The 18,772-nt window shown below is 56.0% G+C and overlaps 1 protein-coding gene across 11 annotated transcripts in view; it reads right to left on the bottom strand.

Annotated features, from left to right (window-relative positions):
• The window catches only part of KCNAB2 (potassium voltage-gated channel subfamily A regulatory beta subunit 2), an 85,354-nt gene that overhangs the window by 52,195 nt on the left and 14,387 nt on the right, over nucleotides 1-18,772 (bottom strand). For 4 of the 11 annotated variants that reach the window (XM_038537768.1, XM_038537777.1, XM_038537775.1 and 1 more), the window contains exons 2-3: nucleotides 1,486-1,614; nucleotides 361-402 (exon numbers count right to left, since the gene is read on the bottom strand). In XM_038537768.1, coding sequence (XP_038393696.1) covers nucleotides 361-402; nucleotides 1,486-1,562 — 119 coding nt within the window. In that variant the 5' untranslated portion in view covers nucleotides 1,563-1,614. Of the gene's footprint in view, nucleotides 1-360; nucleotides 403-1,485; nucleotides 1,615-7,987; nucleotides 8,128-9,423; nucleotides 9,565-10,487; nucleotides 10,646-18,772 lie in introns of those variants that run through there. The other 7 variants (XM_038537776.1, XM_038537779.1, XM_038537771.1 and 4 more) reach the window with 6 other exon arrangements.

The raw sequence follows: 18,772 nt of genomic DNA, 5'->3' as shown, positions 1-18,772 counted from the left end.
CGTTTACTCAGATCACCCAAAAAGCACAAACCCAATGACAGGAAGCACAGCACCCATAGCCTGACAAGGGAGATCTTAATGTAGATCTGGTGAGAGTTAAGCAGGCATCAGAAGTTCATTTGCTCCAATCATATCAAGTTCTAGAGCTCAGCACACATATGGAACCCGACTTCACGCTGTTCATTGAGACATTACATCATGCTGTATGCGTGGGCCCCGGGAGGGAACCAGAGCCCAGTCTTACTGGGGACCTTTACTTCCGAGAGATCCCCAGCACGCCTGACCTGGATGGGTGTGGCCCTCCCGCCTGCTCCCCTGCCTTCAGCTTCTGGGGTTTGAGGAAAACAGAGGGCTCGTTACCTGTAAAACTGGAGCTGTCTTTTGGGGCTCCCATACCGAGTACTGCGGACAGCGATGGAGGACAGAGAAAAAGGAGAGAGAGAGTCCACAATTGGCATTAGCCACAGAGAGATGCAGGCCCAGGAAGCACCAGCGACACCCCGCAGCCAGGCCCCACCCCGCTCTGCTCCGGACTGCTGGGAGGATGCGTGCCCAGGTACCAAGTGCTCGGCGGCAGCGCCACCCAGTGGCACACGGAGGCAGAAGCCTGGTCGGTTGGGACGCGGGGGTCCTCTGGTGCCTGGTATCATTCCCACACAGGGCAGGGAAGCAAAGACAAGAGGTAAACCTGGGAGTGCAAGTCTGGTCGGGTTTTAATGAAATATGCTTTAGAACGACCGTACAAAACCCTCAAACCAAGAAGTGGCCCGTCCCCCCACATGCTGGCGAGTCTTTCTGTGACCACGGGGCTCTTTTTAGGAATTTGATAAGAGAGGGACACTCCTTTTCCCTGTGGGTTCTACGGATACTTGCTCTGGATCAGGCCCTAACAGCCACTGAGAAAGGCCCAATCAATCGAGGGCTGATGGACCCCTGGGGTCCCACCTGGGTCCATCTTTGGTGACAGCTATTGCTGTCTGGGTGCTGTGTTCCGTGCTGCTATCCAATGCCTTGCGTGCTCTCCCCGTGGGTCAGCCTGGATTACTTTCCAAATGGAAAGACCCAGAGCTGGATTTGGAACCAGCTTCCACAGAAGGAAGGCAAGGTGGCCTGGTGAGCAGCTGGCTGTCCCCACTCATCTCCCCGGGGCAAGCTCTGCGACTCCCTCAAAGGGAGGTGCATGAGAAAGAAACAAGCTGGGGAGGGTCCCGTGCTCACTTCCAGGCCTGCTGCTACCCATGGAATGCTTCAGAAGAGTAGGGGACAAGTCTAATCCTGGCTCTATTCCACAGGGAAAATCCTGGATTTTAAAGGCTTCCATTCTTTCCTCGGAGAAAGTGCTTGCCTACACGCACCTCAGAGCCCTGTGGAGCTCCCTCCATCCTTCCCTCTGGATCAAGGGCTGGTGACTGGCCTCCGGGACCCCTTCTCAGAGGCAGGACTGGACCTGAGAGTGGCCTGGGTAGGTGGGGGGCAGGGAATCACCTGTAGATCATGCCGGGGGAGCCTGTCTGCCGCAGAGAGAGCCGAGCCGGGGATCCTGTCGTCGATTCTGGATACATGGGGCTGGCCTCACTTGTCCCGACCTGCTCTCTTCTTCACAGAGGGAAGATTCTGTAGGAAAAGCAGAGTAGAGGGGAGGTAGTTCAAAAAACCAGTTTGGTTTGCCCACGAGGCTCTGTAATGCTGAAGGTCCAGTTTGTGGGGCATCTTACATCCCTCATCAGACAGACAGACCAATCCATGGGGGCTCAGACAAAGCTGATGGTTGGGGTCACTGGTTCTGTAAAAGGTTCCTACTCTCCCACCCTGATGTGTGACGATGTCCTTCCATCTCCCCAGCTGCTTTCCTGAGGGTCTGGGAACCTTTTTCTGGTGGTCCCAGGGACTTAGAACTTTGAAGTGTTTCTCCTGTCCCAGGAAGTGGCACCACCATCCCCCAGGCTCATGCTTGACTTCAGCTTCTCACCCTCTCCCAGCCCAGGGGAGCTTGCTGGTGTCACTGTGGAGCTTTCCGGAATGCAGATCGGTTCCTGCCCCACTGGTCCTGGCAGAGGTGACAAGCTATCATGCCTGTGATCAGGTGATATGCAGACTGTGCTTTCTGTCTTGCTAGCAAACTCTCTCCCTTCCTGGCTCTGAGAGGTAAGCTGCCCTGCTGGAGAGGCCCATGTAGCCAGGAATCGAGGCCCTCAGTCTAATCACCCACAGAGAAGTGGCTGATACTGAATCCAGGCTTTGGGCTGATCAGGTGATTCCTCACGAGCTGCAATACTGCAACCCAGGCTGACCTCTCCCAGGGCCCCTTGTCCACATGGCCCTGTCCACCTGCACCTGGTGGGATGGCTCCAGGCAGACCCTGAAGGCCTCCTGGTCACCTTTTCTTTCAAACTCTGGGGTTCTATCAGGGCCACTGTCACCAGATGGACCAGCCTGACTTCCCCGCTGCTCAGATCTATACAAGAGGCACAGTGCCTCTCTTGCAGAACGAGGATGGTTACATGGCTGCGGGGGAACAGAGTCCCTGCAGCCTTGGGGGTGGGGGGGCTTCAGAGGCAGCCTCTCCTTTACGCTCATCAGGTGCCCCTGGAGTGGGCTGTACTAGGTGACTCTGGGCATGAAACCCAACAATCTCACCAAAGTTGTTAACCTTAAGTCAGAGGGCGGTGGGTTCCCTGGTGAACAGAGTGCTTGCTGAGGCCTTACTGTGTGCAGGTATGGTGGCTGCCCTGGACAGGAAACCACAGCCACAGAGCTGTCAGTATGCAGAGCCCCAGGCATTGCATCCAAACACAGTGGTCCAGAGGTCACCGGTGAGGAAGGGTGGCCACAGGGGGCTGAGGCGGGGGGGCAAGATGTCTTCATAGGGTCTCGTGGAAGGAGATGGCGGCCAAGCAGCCCAGAGCAGGCCAGGATGCCTGTGCCCTTAACTGGGCTTAACTGGGGGACGTGACCCACCCCACACCCCACTCTCTCCTCTCTGGCTCTCCCTGGGTCTACTGAGCGGTGGAGTCTCAATCCCCAGCTCAAAGTCCAGAAATCCAGAATCGCAAACTCAATCTGAATTTGAGATGCTGTGGGGACCAAGAGTCTCTGACTCCATAGATGTGGGGTGTGCCCAGGAATCTGCATTTTTTCAAAGATTTATTTATTTATTTATGATAGAGAGAGAGAGAGAGTCAGAAAGAGACACAGGAGGAGGGAGAAGCAGGCTCCATGCCGGGAGCCCAACGTGGGACTCGATCCCAGGACTCCAGGATCGCGCCCTGGGCCAAAGGCAGGCGCCAAACCACTGAGCCACCCAGGGATCCCCAAGGAATCTGCATTTATAACTAGTTCCCAGATGATGCTCGTGTTCCTGGCCCAGGGACCACACCTGAGGACTGCTGACCTGGAGCAGGAATTTATAGATGATGAACAACGGTCCAAATCCAGCCTATTCTGTAAATAAAGTGTTACTGGGACACCTCAATGCCCATTTGTGTGTGAACCATGCCTGTGTTGGTGCCACGCTGTGGCACTGAGCAGCCATAAGAGACACTGTCTGGCCTGCCAAGACTCAAACATTTACTACCTGGCCCTTTACAGCAGAAGTGTGCTGAGCCCAGTTGTAGGCCTCTCTCCTCTACTCTCCAAGGCCCCAACGCCTCCCCTGCCACACTCCTCTCAGCCCTTGGCTTTGCTGCTTCCATTTCACTGACAAACTAGGAGCAACCAGAGGCCAGCTTCCCCAGCCACCATCAGCTCTCAGAACATTGTTTTCCCTCCTGCTGCCACCTGAACGACCCAGCCACGGCCACAACCACAGCGCCCACCCGAACACACAGCCCACTCCCGCCCTGCTCAAGGGTGTCCCAAGTCTTATGCTGATTCTTCCTTCTTTATGGGGCGCTGTCCTCTTCATACACCCCTTACTAATTCTCTTGCCTTAGAAACCAAAAAGCACAGTTTATTGGATCCCCTTCCTTCTCCACCAACTGAAAATCCCTCAAGAGTTGTCCTTTCTTGCCTATGATTCTCCCTTCTGCCTTCCTTGCTCTGAGGAGGCTGCACTTGCCAAGGTCACTATGACCTTCCCATTGCCATGTCTGGCGGGGCAGTTTGGGGGTGACAGCGGGGTTGCCCCCACGCTCTGGGCTCTGAGGACCTGCATGTTCCTGGCTCGCACTCCTGCCACCCCGCTGCTGCTTCTCAGTCCCCTTGGCCGTTCCTGCTCACTTCTCAGACTTGGAATCTTTTCTCTCTTCTATCACACGAGATTCCTCAGATTCCCACCTGTCTCCCAGCTCTGAACTGTGTGGCCAGAACTCCTGCAGTTATATATCCAGGCCTCATCTTTCCCCTGGATCCCAGACGTATCTATTTTTACTGCCCTACGGGCATCTCTCTAGGGCATGGAACTACCACCTGGGTTCATCTGTCCCATGCAGAGCTCCTGGTAGCCTCTACCCTGGCTCCCCTGTCACCATGGTTGCCCCATTATAGAGTCATCTTCAGAAACATCCAGAATCCCACGCCTGTCTGAGTAGTCCCTGCTACCTCCTCCCTGGTCCAGGCCACCCTTTCCCTCTTACAGGTCCCCACAACAGCTTCCACCTTTACCCCTCATTGTCCACCTTATAGGAGCCAGAGCAATCCTACTAGAACACCAATCAGATGTCATTATAATTCTCGAAACCTAGTGGCTACTCATTTTATGCAGGGAAAGCCCGAAGCTCAGCAATGGCCCAGCTCCCCCTTCCCTTTGACCCCCTGGACCTCATCTCCTGCCACCCCCTTGCTCACTCTGCCCTGGCCACACGGACTCCTCCACGTCCCATGACCTCAGCAGATGCTCCAGCCTTAGGGCTTCCTTCTTCCTGAAGCTTTCTGAGTCCCCGTGAACCACCCGAGGGCCCCCCTCTCTGACCTCCGCATCTTTGAACAAAGGTCACTTTCTCAATGAATCTTCTCTAGACACCTTATCTTAAATTGCAAACCCCATCTCCCCATGTTCTGCTGGTCCTTCCCTACTAATTTTTCTCCCTAGTGCTGTCAACTTCCAACGTGCCTTATACTTAGCTAGTGTCCCAGTTATGGTCTGTGGCTTCCTCGCCTTATGATGCCAGCACCATGCATTTATCTGCTGTGCTCTCAGCTGTGCACAGCACACAGTAGACTCTCAAATGTTTGCTGAGTGAATACATGAACGAATGCATGAGGACTCTGAGTTGGCCCGCTGGAGGTTCATCCAGGGAAGGCACAAGGGAAGGGGCCAGGCATGGTGTGCTAACGGCTCACAGACTGCCTGGGGGCCCGGTGATGGGAGGGCCAGGGGACCCTGCTCACATGGGGCACAAGGGCAGTCTTATCTGGACGCTGCAATGCTCTGTTTGTCTCAGGTGTGGTGCTTAGGGCGGCTGCAGGGACAGGGACAGCTGGCCACCGGTCCCACCCCTTGCCTCTGCCTTGGCTGGACTCTTGATGGTCAGACTCAACTCCTAGTCAGTGGCCAGCTCCCTGGCCCACAGCCAGGCACTGGCCACACTCTGGTGCCCACTTCACGAGGGACAACAGGCTTCATCCCTCCTGGGGAGCTGCTACCTTTGCCACCTGCCAGAGCAGGGAGGGGGCTGGTGCCCCATGCCCCCCACCTCACGTTCCACTGACCTGCCCAGAGCCCACCTCCGCCACTGCCACAGCCCAACCCAGCGGCCGAGCCCCAAGAAGCCGATGTCCCAGGAGGATGTTGCCAATCCCAGGCCCTGGGGAGGGAGGGAGGCAGGCAGATGGGCAGGGCTGCCCTGTCATCCAAAAGTGATGGCACTGGAGGAGGGCTTCAGAGACCACTTGGGAACTGACTAGGCCCAGGAGGGGCAGCTGGCTCAGGGTGCAGGCTGAGGGGTCTGCAGTCTGGGTGGCCCCGTCACCTGTACTCCTACTGGGTCTGTGTGTGACCCTGAGCAAGTCACCTGAGGCATTCTCAGAGAACCTGAAGCATGGAGCCCATCCATACTCTCATAGAGTGGAGAAGGAAGACACCAGAATGCCTTGAACCCAGGAGGGAAGATGTTGGGTAAATCCTAGCTTTGCGTCGTTGTGGGAAGCGAGCCTGGCAATGACGACAGGCCCCTTGGAATCAGGGGCTCCCCCTGTGGGTGCTGCCTTTCTTTTCCTCAGCTCACTATGCTGAAAACTTTCAATCATCACTGTCGTAGAGAATCAGCACAGCCACCAACACTCGGATGCTCTTCATCCCGTTCACCCATTATCTGTAACTGGTCTCATTGGCACGCCTTCCCTCTGCCCTCTCCTGTCTCTCCACTCACACTCATACTCTCATGTTCACACACTCACACACTCACGCTCGCATGCAGTGCTCTCACACTCATGTACTCTCTGCCACACACACTCATGCTGTCACACACACTCACATGCACACACACACATTCATACAGTCACACGTGCTTTGGCCAATGGAATGAGCAATGATGATGTGTCAGCTCCAGCCTCAGCCATGGAGACTTGCCTCCACTGTTGCCACAGACGAACATGCTCCAGATCACCCTGCGGGTCCAAGGGGACAGCTGCACATGGGAGAGCCACCCGGCCTAGCCTGAGCACTGCCAGCTGCCTCGGGATGGGGGCCAGCCACCCCACGAATGTGAGACAGAGGAGTGCTCATTGTGGCTGGCCCCCAGCACCGTGATGTGGAAGTGCCTTCAGCCCTTCTGGGAGCACGTTCTGCTGGCTTTACCCTTCAGGGGCATCCTTATGACATGAAGATACAACTTTGGTGAGTCGCGAGAGAGACTTCCAGTTCCTGCAAAAGGCCTCCACTCATCTGCCCACTGCTGGAGCACGAGAAAACCTGGGCGGCGAGAACCTTCACTTAGCCAGATCTCCTGAGGTGAAGTTAGCACTTCGAGCACTGAAGAAACTGTTTTTAACCCAAAACCTCACCAGGGCCACCATGCACGCTCCTGTCCTCCAGGGCCAGCTGGATGACACAATCCCACCTTGTTGGGTGACCCAAGGAGACCATTTCATGTGTCAGGGAGGGAGGCGAGGCCCAGTGGGCTCAAATCTGCTATATGATCTTGGGCAACCCTTTCAACCTTCCCAAGTGAAACAGGAGAAGGGGAGTCAGGGGGAATCCGACAGGCACCCAGGTGGGGATGCACTGTGTGGGCCATGGGCTCGGTCTACCTGTGGCTGGCCCTGGCGGAGGGCAGGTGCTGGCCAGGGCCTGGTAGTCTCCTTCCTCAGCGTCTACACCACAGGCATAAGGCAAATGGAGTGGCTCTTGCACAGATGTGCCCCAGCCTCCTCCCAGGTGGTGGTCTTCCAGAAAAGCACTTTCTAGGGTCCTCAGACTTGTTACCACATCTGCTTTCCCCTGCTGCCTCTCTGCTTTGCTCTCAGGGGCTGCTCATCTTTTCCACTTCCCCAGAAAAAGACTAATCTCTCGCAGATGCGACTTGTCACACACAGGTGTGACTCGGTGTCGTGACGGGACCCATGTTTCCTGGGTCCTCTGTGGCTGCATCCCAATTCCTGATCATTCTGGCAGCTCGGAGCCTCCAGAAGGCTTGTTGCTACATAGCTGAGGCCTTAAGAATGATGACACTGTATGAGTTATGTATTGCTATGTGACACGGGTCAGCAGTTGAAAACAATGAGGATTTCTCATACAGTTTTGCAAAGTCAGGAACCGGGGACTGTCCTGGCTGGGCAGGTCTGGCTTGGAGTCTCTCCTAAGGCTGCAGTCAGGGTGTTGGCTGGGCTGAGGTGTTAGAGGTTTCATTCACACACAGGTGAGGAGGGGCCCGCTCCCACTCCTCACCACCTGGGTCTCTCACACCAGTGCAGCTGACTTCCCCAGAGGGAGGGGTTGAGAGAGAAAGGTGTGATGTCTTTTATGCCTGAGGCCATTCTCTCGAATGCAAAGACCAACCCTGATAAGGGGGTGGGTGTGAGGCCCAGGAGGTATGGCACCGGTCATTACCGAGACATCAGGCATGCACTGTTCCCCACGTTCACTCCTTCCCCATGTCCTTGGAGATCCCTGGGACGTCAGCTCTGCCAGGGCCGGGAGCGTTGTCTCCAGAAGCACCAGGCACACAGTGGGTGCTCGGTGAACACTGCCTGAGAAGAAGGCAGGAAAGGTTCACACTGTCGGGTGTGGTGGACACTGGGTGGTCCCTCCCCCGGAAACCTCAGTCTCAGTGCTTGGACTCCAGCTCCTGCCTCTTGAGCTCATGTCACTATGCATGTTGCTTCTTGAACTCTGGAGATCCTTCCTGCCAAAGCCCCAATGTACCACTATGACTATTACATGGCACAAAACCACTGCCTTGGATGAGGGCGAAGCTGCAGGAGCCATGGCAGCCAGCATGAGCCTCGCGAAGAGACAGGAAGAGGTGTAACCGCTCACAACCACCCAGATCCGGAAGGGTGCTTGCGTAACACACCCTTCCTCTCTGTCCCACAAGCAGAGTGCCGCCAGACGAAACCCCACTTCTCCCCTGTGAGCTACAGTGGCGGGGAAGAGTGAGGGCTGCTGCTGAAAGCCTGCGAGTCTGAGCATGCTTGGGGATTGGCTCTGCCTGTGGGGTCGTCTTGGGGAGCAAGCAGAGAGGCCCAGTCACTGGAGGGGTGGCCCAGGGGTCCGGGGGGCAGTCTGGAGATCCACAACCCAACTCCTAAGTAGCATCATCAGGTCTTGCTCAGACTGGGGTTGGGGGGCGGTCAGAGAAAACACTGAAAAATTAGTACAGGCTGCGTGCCACGGCCAGGACCCCCTGCTCTTTGCCACAGAGAAACCTCCATCATTCCTCCAAGCTGCTGAGCTGTGGGAACGGGGTGGTATGGTGACCTGCCAACCTCACATGGTCAGATGGCAGCAGAGGCACTGGGACCAAGCCATGGAGTCCCCATAAGAATTTCTTAAAAAGATGGCAGACTAGAATTTTTCCGTCTTCAAAGCAACATTCAAATGCCTGTCCCCTTATTACAACCCAGCATGGAGCTTGGCTCAGGCCTACACTCTTGCAGGCAGAGGCCCTGTTCTTATCTAGTTAGTGCCACAATTGAAAACAAACCAAAACATCATGGCCAACAAATTCCAACTTTCCCAAAGCAACACTGAAACGCCTCTCGCCTCACGCAGCCCACCCAGATCCACACCTGCTTCCCATGCACCTGCAGGCTGAATGTCTCCCAACTCCTCCCGGAAGCAGAAGCTCTGCTGTAGCTCCCAGCTACATTCAGGGTATGCACAGTGATGGACAGGGGTCTGCCAGGGTCAGTGGCCAAGGGCCCCCAGTCTTTGGAATAGCCGCCCTCCCTCCCTGAGAGGAAATGGAAGCTTCCACCGTGGGAGCTGTGGCTCCCCAGGCTCCCTCCTGATCCTGTCACCCACAACTGGAAGAGAGCCCTCACCTGGCACCTGGGTAGAGGGGGCCTCAGGGCTGCGGCTGGTCAGGGCAAGAAGCAAGAAACAATCCCCCATGTGCTCGTGCTCCAGAATCTTTGTAACCACAGGCCTCCCCTGGGGTCATTCATTCAGCAAAGCTTTACAGCCCTCCTGCTCCACCTTGGGAAGCTCACGCCTCTTCCTGCTGCCTCCCTCTGGCCGCCCTGACCACACCCTGCACCCATATCCTGTCCTGGCACAGAACTGGAGGAGAGAGCCGGGTGGAGGGATGGGGGACAGCTCTCTAGGAGGCACTCAGCTATCTGGGTGGGGAGGAAGCCCCTTGGGCAGCAGGGAGCCCCCTGACCACCCCTGCGCTCCTCTCCTGCCCGATGACCACAGGCGGCCAGGTGGGGAGGGGCTTCAATGGGTCTTCCACCTACCCTCTGCTTCGCCCTGCACTCAGCTCTGTAGGAGGGAGGAGAGGTAGGGGCCCATTCGTTTAAGGCAGGGACCCTCACGTCTGCCTGTGAACCTACTTTCCACTCAGAGACGGGAAATCCCTGGCCAGGGGTTCAGGGGACAGCAGATGGGCAGGGATCCCTCCAGGAGCTGGCAGGGGTTGCTCGACAGTTGGCACATCCTCCCACCCCCCACCGGCAGGATAGAGGTGGCCCCACAGTCCTTCTGATCTCCAGGCAGCTCCTGTCTTGTTGCCCCAGGGATGAAAGTGGACGCCAGCAGCTCCTGCAGAACTGTGACAGCTCTGCGGGGTGCCGCCCGCTATGCCCCACCCGCCCGCCCCAGCAGCTGCTGGGTTTTGTGGGGGGCCTGCCGTGTCCCTGAGCGAGGAGGATGCCTGCGGCTGCTGCTCGGCTGAGCTGCTGCGACAGACGGCCACGTGGGCTCTGCCTGGGTGCAGCCAGGTGTCTGCAGGGAGGGCCCCCTGCCAGCAGCAGCCAGTCCCGTGCGGGCAGGGGGCCCCCTGGCTGTCAGGGGAGCTCTAAGCCCTGCTCAGGTTGCCGGGGTGCCCACCTCCTCCAGCACAAAACCCATTCAGGGAACAGGACCCCCAAAAGACCCCAGGTACCTGCTCCTAAGACAAGGCCATTTGGGCCTGTGTGAGGTGGAAGGCGAGGCGCGGGACCACGGGCCAGCCGAGCAGGAAGTTGGTGGCAGCCCTTGTGGGAGGATGCCTGGCGGGCCCAGACGCGCTGGGGTGTGGCCTCCACTCCCAGACGAACAGAGGGAGGGCCCCGACACCCTGACACTCCTTAGCAGCTCCCCTCCCTCCCAGGGCAGCAGTGAGCCTGTCTCTCAGCAGGGGGAGGGACAGATATGCAGCCACCACCTAGTCCTAGTGATCTCAGAGTTCCTGCCTCTTGGCACCAGCTTTGTACCCGGGCTGCGCTGCATGTCTTCCACCTGTGTCCCCTCCTCTGGGTGTCCCCACAGCCCTCCAGGGGTATAATGCTGCTCCCTCACCCTCCAGATGATGACTCTGAGGGACAACGCTCAGGCCCATGGCTAGGATTCAAACCCAGCCTGAGCTCTGCAGGGCTTTGCCTCACCTGTCTTCCATCCTGGCTCCCAACACTGTGCTAGGACCCAGCAGCTTCTAGTCAATGATGTGTGGGTGGGGTGGCTCAGGAGGATGGGTGCCCTGCCCTTCCCTCCTGGGGAGGCCCCTCGCCTGAGGGAGCTTGAGGCCAAGGCTGGACCTGGATGCAACATTCCAATGTCCCCCGTGGCAGCCACCTGTTTGTGCTGAGCTGCTGCCCCAGCTACCCCCTTACCCACGGTTCTGGAGACTGGAGTGGGCTCCCTCCTTCCCAGGGTGGGCACAGGGCTCTGAAGCCTTGGCAGGGAATCAAAAGGCTCGGCCCATGTGCATCAGACGGGGGGTGCCACTACAGGTTCCCAGCAGGTGTAAGACCCAGGCGGGGGGATGGGAAAAAGAGGAGAGAGGAGGGAGTCGTAAACAGTTTGGGGCACTCAGTATCTCCTAAGTGACAAGAGGTGAAGAGGAGGGAGCAGAGAGCAAATGAGATGATGGAGAGAGAGGTCGTGAGGGGGTGAGCCCCTCTGGGCTTCACTCCAGTCTCCCCCCAACCCTGTCACCCCCACAGGCAAAAGCCAAGACCCATGAACACCACATAATAGCTCAGTGGAGAGCTGGGATGGGAACCAGGTGTGTCTAGACTGGTTGCTTTCCTCCCGTGGCCCTGGAGCCTCTGCTGTGCATGGGGATGGAGCTGTGACCCTGTGGGGCTGAGGAGGCACCATCACAGATATCCGGGCAGCAGGCAAAAGTTCAACATTTCAACCCACTGACTGGCTGCTCTGCACTTCCAGATGCAGGGAAGCAGCACTCACACCTCAGCGTTGTCCCGGCCCTAAGTGTCCATTGTACCTTAAACGGGAGGGCACATGACTGTGACATACCGGCTGGCCTTAGAAAAGTGCTGAGTCCAGGAGCCGCTCCTCTCTGGATCCCGATGAGTCTGAGCCCCACATTCACGCTGGGTCACCAAACATGACTGGCTCAACTGCCTCTCATGAGCCCTACTTCCAAACTGACCTCCCAGCTGGTGTGGCCTGGACACATAGCCTCCCAGCTGGCATGGCCTTTCCTGGCTTCCAGGAAAGGTTTGCTTTTCTCATGGAAAAGGGTAGAGTCTTCTGGTACCTTCTTCCCTGTGGAAGAGGCTGCTGACCAAGTTCTGCCATTTTCAGCAGGAGTAATGCTGGGGGTTCGAGGGAGTCTCAGGCAGGAGCAGAGGTAGGAGATGGCACTGCAAAGGTCCTACTGGGGAGACCTGCAAGCAAGCACTGTCCCCAACGACTCAACCTGGTGGTCCCGGGACCACCAAAAAATTCTCCCATTAAGTGGGAGCCTCACAGTGGTTCTGGATACTTCCACAATGTAAGGAGCAAGCCTTGATGTAACTCACGTTCCTTTGTGGGGGGGCAAGTTCCCCAGGAACTTGTAGCAGGAGAACTGGTCTTGTGCATCCTAAACCCCCCTAGTGTGAGGGACAGAGAGTCAAGGTCCAGCGATGGAGACACTGGTTCTCTCTGCAAAATCTCCATGTTGGTGTTTCTTGAAAATCTCCACCCATAGGGAACTCTGAGCTGGTGAGTCTCCCTGGGACCATTTAAATGATGAAAACGATTCTTTTTATGTTATTTGAAATTGGTGTCCTTGTAACTATACCCACTAGGCCCACTTTTGTTCCTTGGAGACAAATCCGGTCTCTGTGTCTCAAGGCACACAGAGGACATCTGGCATTGCCCACCTGCCATGTCTTTCAATATTTCCACATGAGGTTTCTGACTTAATAAATATAATTTGGGTCAGCGTCACGCAATATGCTTCACTTGGCTATCACACAAAACCCTTACAAGACTGTAAAGGCGGCTGGATGACTCCAATCATGCTGCCGAGCACGCTGGGCCTGTGTCAGCTGGCTGGTAAGTGGAGGGTCAGGGATCTGACCCTGGAGGGTCTAACTTCAGAGCCTGGGCACTTAATTAGCCACCGCTGGGTATGGCCTCTTTCTGGAACATCAATACCGAGGTCACATCCTTCGGTTTGCTGTTTGCTGAGATCCTTCGGGAAATGACAAGTCACACGGACCTGAGAGCAGCACCTCATGAGGGCCTTGGTCGGCAGTGAGGGAGGAGAGGGGGGCCTTGCTCTGGGAGAGGGTTTTGCAAGGTCTGCGGGTCCATTCCAGCCCATCACCTGTGTTTGCATGGCCTGTGAGCCAACAGTCATTTTCATGGTTTTAAGTGGTTGGAAGAGAAACAAAAAATGAGTATTTCATGAGAATGAAAATCATAAAATTCGGATTTCAGTGTCCATAGAGCCACGGTCATTTTTTGTTGGTCTGCTCTGGCTGCCGTTAACAAAATGCTGTAGCCTGGCGGGGTGGGGAGTTGGCATAGGTAACAGATGTGTATTTCTCCCAGTTCTGGAAGGTGGAGGTCAAAGATGAAAGTGCCAGTGGATTCAGTGTCCGGAGTCGTTGTTCACAGCCATGAAGCTCTTGCTGTGTCCTCAGGTGGCAGGCTGCGAGCTTGCTGGGGTCTCGTTGTCATCTTATAAGGGCACCAATCGCATCACCCTCATGACCTTCTGGAGTCCTAATCACCTCCCAAAGCCCAGCCTCCATATACCAGCACATTGGGGGTAGGGGCAGCACTTCAAGACATGAATTCAACACAGCACATCCAGACCCAGCTTCTCCCCTCCTCGCGCCCCTCCCTGGCCTGTGCCCAACTTGCCTCTGGGCTCAGGTTTGGGTCTTTATCTCCTTCCATATGCTGCTCAGCGCTGACCAGCAAGCATACCCTTGGTCTCTGTTGTTTTGTCTCTTGCATTTGGGTGCGGGTGCGTTGTGGGTGGTTTGGTGACTTTCCAGCCAGTCCTGGGGTTCTGCTGAGAGTTTTCACCTCGTGACATCGCAACCTCCCACCTGGGGATTGGGCATGCTAACCTACTTTAACAACCCGTACCCAGAAGGCAGCCCCGCTTCGGTGCTGGTGTGACTTGTAGGATTCTATCCATCCCTGTCTGAACCTCACCATGAGGAGGAAGCAGTGGCAGGAGGGGCCCTTTGTTGTCGCGGGTGCCACATGTCACAGTGTGGTGGGTTTTTGTTGGCGTGTGCTCAGCAATGCCACTACCCAGCCAACGGTCCTCATGCATCGTGTCATGTAGGAGAGGCCTTCCAGAGTCTGCAGGAATGTAAGCCTTCACGGTTGAAAAGCTCCTTGTGGTTTTTTTTGGAGGCACCTCCCCAGTGACATGCCATGCAGATTTCCCAAGCGTTCAAGATAGGCCACGTAAAAACACCTAATTGAGTCCAGGACTTGGTTCTAGGGTCTTTTGAAGGGTTCCCTCCCCAGAAGGCCCCAGAGTGGGTGGATGCACTGCTATGGACATGGCTGGAGGCTTCAAAGGGCTCCACAGTGATTCACAGAACCCGGAGGGATAGCCCAGACTATGTCCTAGGGAAAGGGGCCTCTCAAGATCAAGGTCCCTTCAGGCCCTGCCCAGTGGTGTTCTGCCTGTTTCTCCACCTCAGATGGGCCTGGGGGGCCCCACCTGACCCCTGCGGGTCACTGGGAGGCCCCCTTCGCTTGGCCGGCTGTAGCTGTCCACAGGTGGCAGCTGCGCATAGCACATGTGTTCTCCTTTCATGGCGGGGTCAGAGTCTAGTAGTGTAACTCAAATATCCCTGCCCAAAACATGTTCCTCACATAAAAGAACCTAACATAATTACTGCAGAATCTTTTTTCTCCCCCCAACAACACCTCTAAAGCCCTAAACCAACATCCACACAGACACACCACCAAACAAAACCCTATCACTGATGGCTGTCTTTAGGTGGACCGGATATTTCCCTAGGGTGCTTGAGCAGATGATGAAAAGCATCTAGGGGCAGGAGACCACAAGCTTGGGCAGGTCAGGGCCAGAGAGTCAATATTTTAGGCATTGTGGGCCAGTCGGTCTCTGGCAAAGCTGTGGGAAGGCAACTAGAGACAGCATGTGAATGAATGGGGGTGGCTGTTCCAATAAACCTTTGTTTACAAAAAACAGGTGGTGGGTTGGAGTGATTTGCAAAACTCTCATCTATGACACTAAAAAAAGGTGACATCTGCTGTAAAGAAACCGAGAGACAAAAGTATGGACCCTCATGAGGTCCATGGCATTTGCAGCTCTGCTTTGCAGGGAGGTGGGGTAGCCTTAAGTGGGCACGTTCTGGGTCAGGAAGGTCAGAGATGAGCCCACGTTGCCTGCAGGCCAAGCCCCAGGCCATGGCTTGGCAAGGGTGCCAGGGCTGGAGGGTAGAGTCTAGAGGCTCGTGTGCCTGGGGTTGTTATCTTGCTTTTACTTTGCTAGTAATTCTGATCTATCATCGGATTGCAGGCCTGATTAATCTGTTCCGGAATAAACATGTAAAGCCGTCCTCCTGGCCGCTCTCTGCGATGCCGCTCGCCGGGGACAGCTGGCCGAGGGACGCAGGCTGCTGCCTCCAATGCCGTACTATTTTTGGCTACTCTTTTTGCCTCATTTATTTTTGATTTGAGTTGCTCATACAGGCTGTACGTTCTCTTTCTCACTCCTGTGCTGAAATGAAATAAGCATAGTATATTTAAACCCTGCTTGTGTTGCTCATGATTAGTGCAGATGAGCCACTGCACCTGGAGAGTGGCCTCTGCGGCAAGGCCGCCTGCCCTCTTGCTCCGGCCCTTGGTCTCTATGAAAACAGTAGGACAGAGACACCACTCCTTGCTCTCCTGGACACGGTGACCTGTCCAGTCCTGGGGGAAAAGGTGGGGCCTTCAGGGTCCTGTCCTGAAACTGGACTTTGTGTGGACGGGGCCCAGGGACATCTGTGTGTCCTCTTAGTGGTGTGGGGGGAAGATGTGCCAGATGCCACCTGAGCAGCAGCCCTGGGCTGCCTCATTTTGTGGTGACCAGTGAGAGCTGCCAGTGAACCAGGTGGGGAGATGGGCTTTCCTACATTCATTCACTCAGTCCTAGCCCCCAACCCTGAGAGGGTGGTACTGTTCATGACTAGCCAGTGGTGCCAGCTGAGGAAACTGAGGCCAGGGCATCTCAGCTGGCCTGCCCACAGTCGCTCAGCAGATGGCAGTACTGGGAGTCGTTCCTCTAAATCAGAGCCCTGTGCAGCCACCGGAGGGTGGGTGACCAAAGGCCTTCTTTTTAGGGACGAGCTTATCTATGCTTCCCGTTGTCTCTGGGCAGCGGGGTGAGGACTGAGGAGTGGTCTAGGGCAGGGGCAGGGCTCTTGTCAGGAGGCCAGGGATCGGTCCAGGTGCAAGCTGGAGAGCTGTGGGCCAAGGTGGAGGAGGCTGGCGGAGTCAGGAGGTTGAGACCAAGGGGGTGACTGGAGGGTGGATGTGTGTGCAGGGACCTTGGAGAAGAAGTGCCAGTTCCCGAGACAGGGGAATGGGTGGGTGCAGCGGGTTGGGGGAGTCCCGGAGCTGGGTGCTGGCTGTGTCTGCTCCGAAGTGCTCACTGGATGTCCAGCTGAGAGGATGATGGTCTTCCACTGTTGTGGCTCCTCCTCAGGCTGTGGCCAGAGCAGCTTCCTCTCCTTAACCAGAGGGCCTTTGTACATACTGTCCCTCTGCCGGGGATGCTCTTCCTTTGCGTCTTTGCTCCAACGTCACATCTTTAGAGACATCATCCTGGACAGCTCACTCCAAAGTGTCCTGTCCATCATGTCAGCACATGGATTTCCTTCAGCACTTGTAGCTGTCCCCCAGCTAGACGCTGAGACCCAGTGTCAGGATTGGGTCCGCCTCGTTCCCTTTGGAACTCCTCGTGCCAGGACAGACCTCTGCTGAATGCACGAGTGTGTCATGCTGCCCAGGAAAGGCGGAAATTTCCTTCTTGTTAACACAGACTCCCCATGAGGCTGTGCCATGCAGAGCGGTGAGGGGCAGCATGAGCAGGTCGTCTCCTGGTGGCTCCTCCAAGGGACAGGCAGGCCATCCTACAGCCGTGGTGGCCTCCTTCAGGGGGCTGCACAATCCTGACCAGGATCTCAGGTAGAGCCTGTCGAGTCTCCACCGGGCCTGGAGCCCCAAGCAAGATGATGCCAGGTTCCTGAAGCATGTGGACAGGCAAGCACTTCATGGGCATGCACGCATGGCACAAAGACACATGTGTGCTTGTGCGCGCATGCATACATTCTGCTGCCTCCACCTGGGACTCCATCACCTGCACCTCCACCACCCTTGTGGCTCCACCTCTGCCTCTGTCACCTGTGCCTCCATCACATGTGCCCCAACCACCTTTAGCACATCTACCTGCACCACTCCGTCACCAGCACCACCTCTACCCTGGGCTGGCTCCTCTTCCTCCAAGCATTCTTGCTTTCAGTGATCTGCTTGTGGAAACTGCCCCCTGGATGACCCTCCAGGGCAGTTCCTTGGCCCCCTCTGAGCTTCAGCCCCATGAGCCTCACAGCTAGCTGTGCCTCCCTCTCCTCTCTGCCCTGAGCTCTATGTTCATACTCTCAGCTGCCTGTTGGCTCTGTCCACCTAGCTATCCCTGGAACATTTCCTCTCTTGCCCATTTCCACAGCTGGCCGTGGGAGCTCCTGCCTGGACTACAGTCGTCCACCTGTCACCAGAGTCCCATTCCTAGTGCTCACCCATGGATCTACCCCATCACGCCTTTCTCTAAAGCCCTCAATGGCTGCCTGGGGCCGTGAGCATCAGGTCCAAGCACCTCAGCTTGGCATGCCGAACAACTCATGACTCGCCCTGTCTACTTTTCCAGCTATCTCTTCTCTGGGTCTCCTGCACACCTACTTTCAGGCCTGCCTACATCTTTTTCCTGCACACCTGACTTTGGGCACACCTGCTTACCTCTTCCCTCAGGCCCATGGCAGCCCTGTCCTTGTTCTTGCTGTTGTCTTGGGGGACGGCTACAACTCCTCATCTGTCAGACTTCATCAGCCTTGGGCATCAGTGCAGAGCTGGTTCCCAGGCCTAGACGGATCCCCCCACAGTATTTTCAGGGTGACCCTGGGGGTGGGAGGCAGCGAGGAGCGAGTTTGCACTTTCCATCCCTAACTGTTACCATCTGCATCCTTTTTTTTTTAAAGCTTTGTTTATTTATTTTAGAGAGAGAGGGAGAGAAAGAGAGGGTGTGCATGAGCATGAGGAGTGGCAGAGGGAGAAGAAGAATCTCCAGCAGGCTCAGCACTGATTACGGAGCCTGGCACGGGGCTCAATCTCATGGCCTTGAGCCACAATCAAGAGTTGGACGCTCAACCAAATAAGCCGTCCAGGCGCCTCCTATCTGTGTCTTCTGAGGGACCTACCTAGAGTCACACAACTCTAGGAGGCAAAGAGCTGGGACAGGCCAACACTCAGAATTCTGTAGCTTTCTGGCTTAAGTCTTTGACACTTGAATGCCAGCGCAGCTTCTGGGCACCCCTTCCCCAGTAACTGCCTACCCAGCCCAAATCCAAGGAAATCTGGGATAGATGGGGCTAATGCCCCCAAGGCTTCCTTGTCTCTTGTATTCACCTGAGGGAGGGATGCCTCACCTTGCCCTTGAGAATGCAAATAGCCTTCCTGTGACCTAGGGGGGTGGGGATGACTGGAGCGGGAGGGACAGGTGGCACACCACTGAATCGCCAGCAGACAAGCAAGGGCTTGTCTCACATTCCCTAAGGCAGGGACATGCTCTGGTCACACTTGAGATGGTTCTTGAATCCAGTATCTACCTACTTCTAGTTACCTCAAAATTATGACAAGTGATGCTGGATTTCTCTTTACTAGAGGGGCTGCAAGCAAGCTGAATTTCCAAATAAGCTTATT

This window comes from Canis lupus, chromosome 5 (genome assembly GCF_011100685.1).
Source record: "Canis lupus familiaris isolate Mischka breed German Shepherd chromosome 5, alternate assembly UU_Cfam_GSD_1.0, whole genome shotgun sequence".
Lineage (NCBI taxonomy): Eukaryota > Metazoa > Chordata > Mammalia > Carnivora > Canidae > Canis > Canis lupus.
This window is presented reverse-complemented; position numbering and strand designations above follow the sequence as displayed.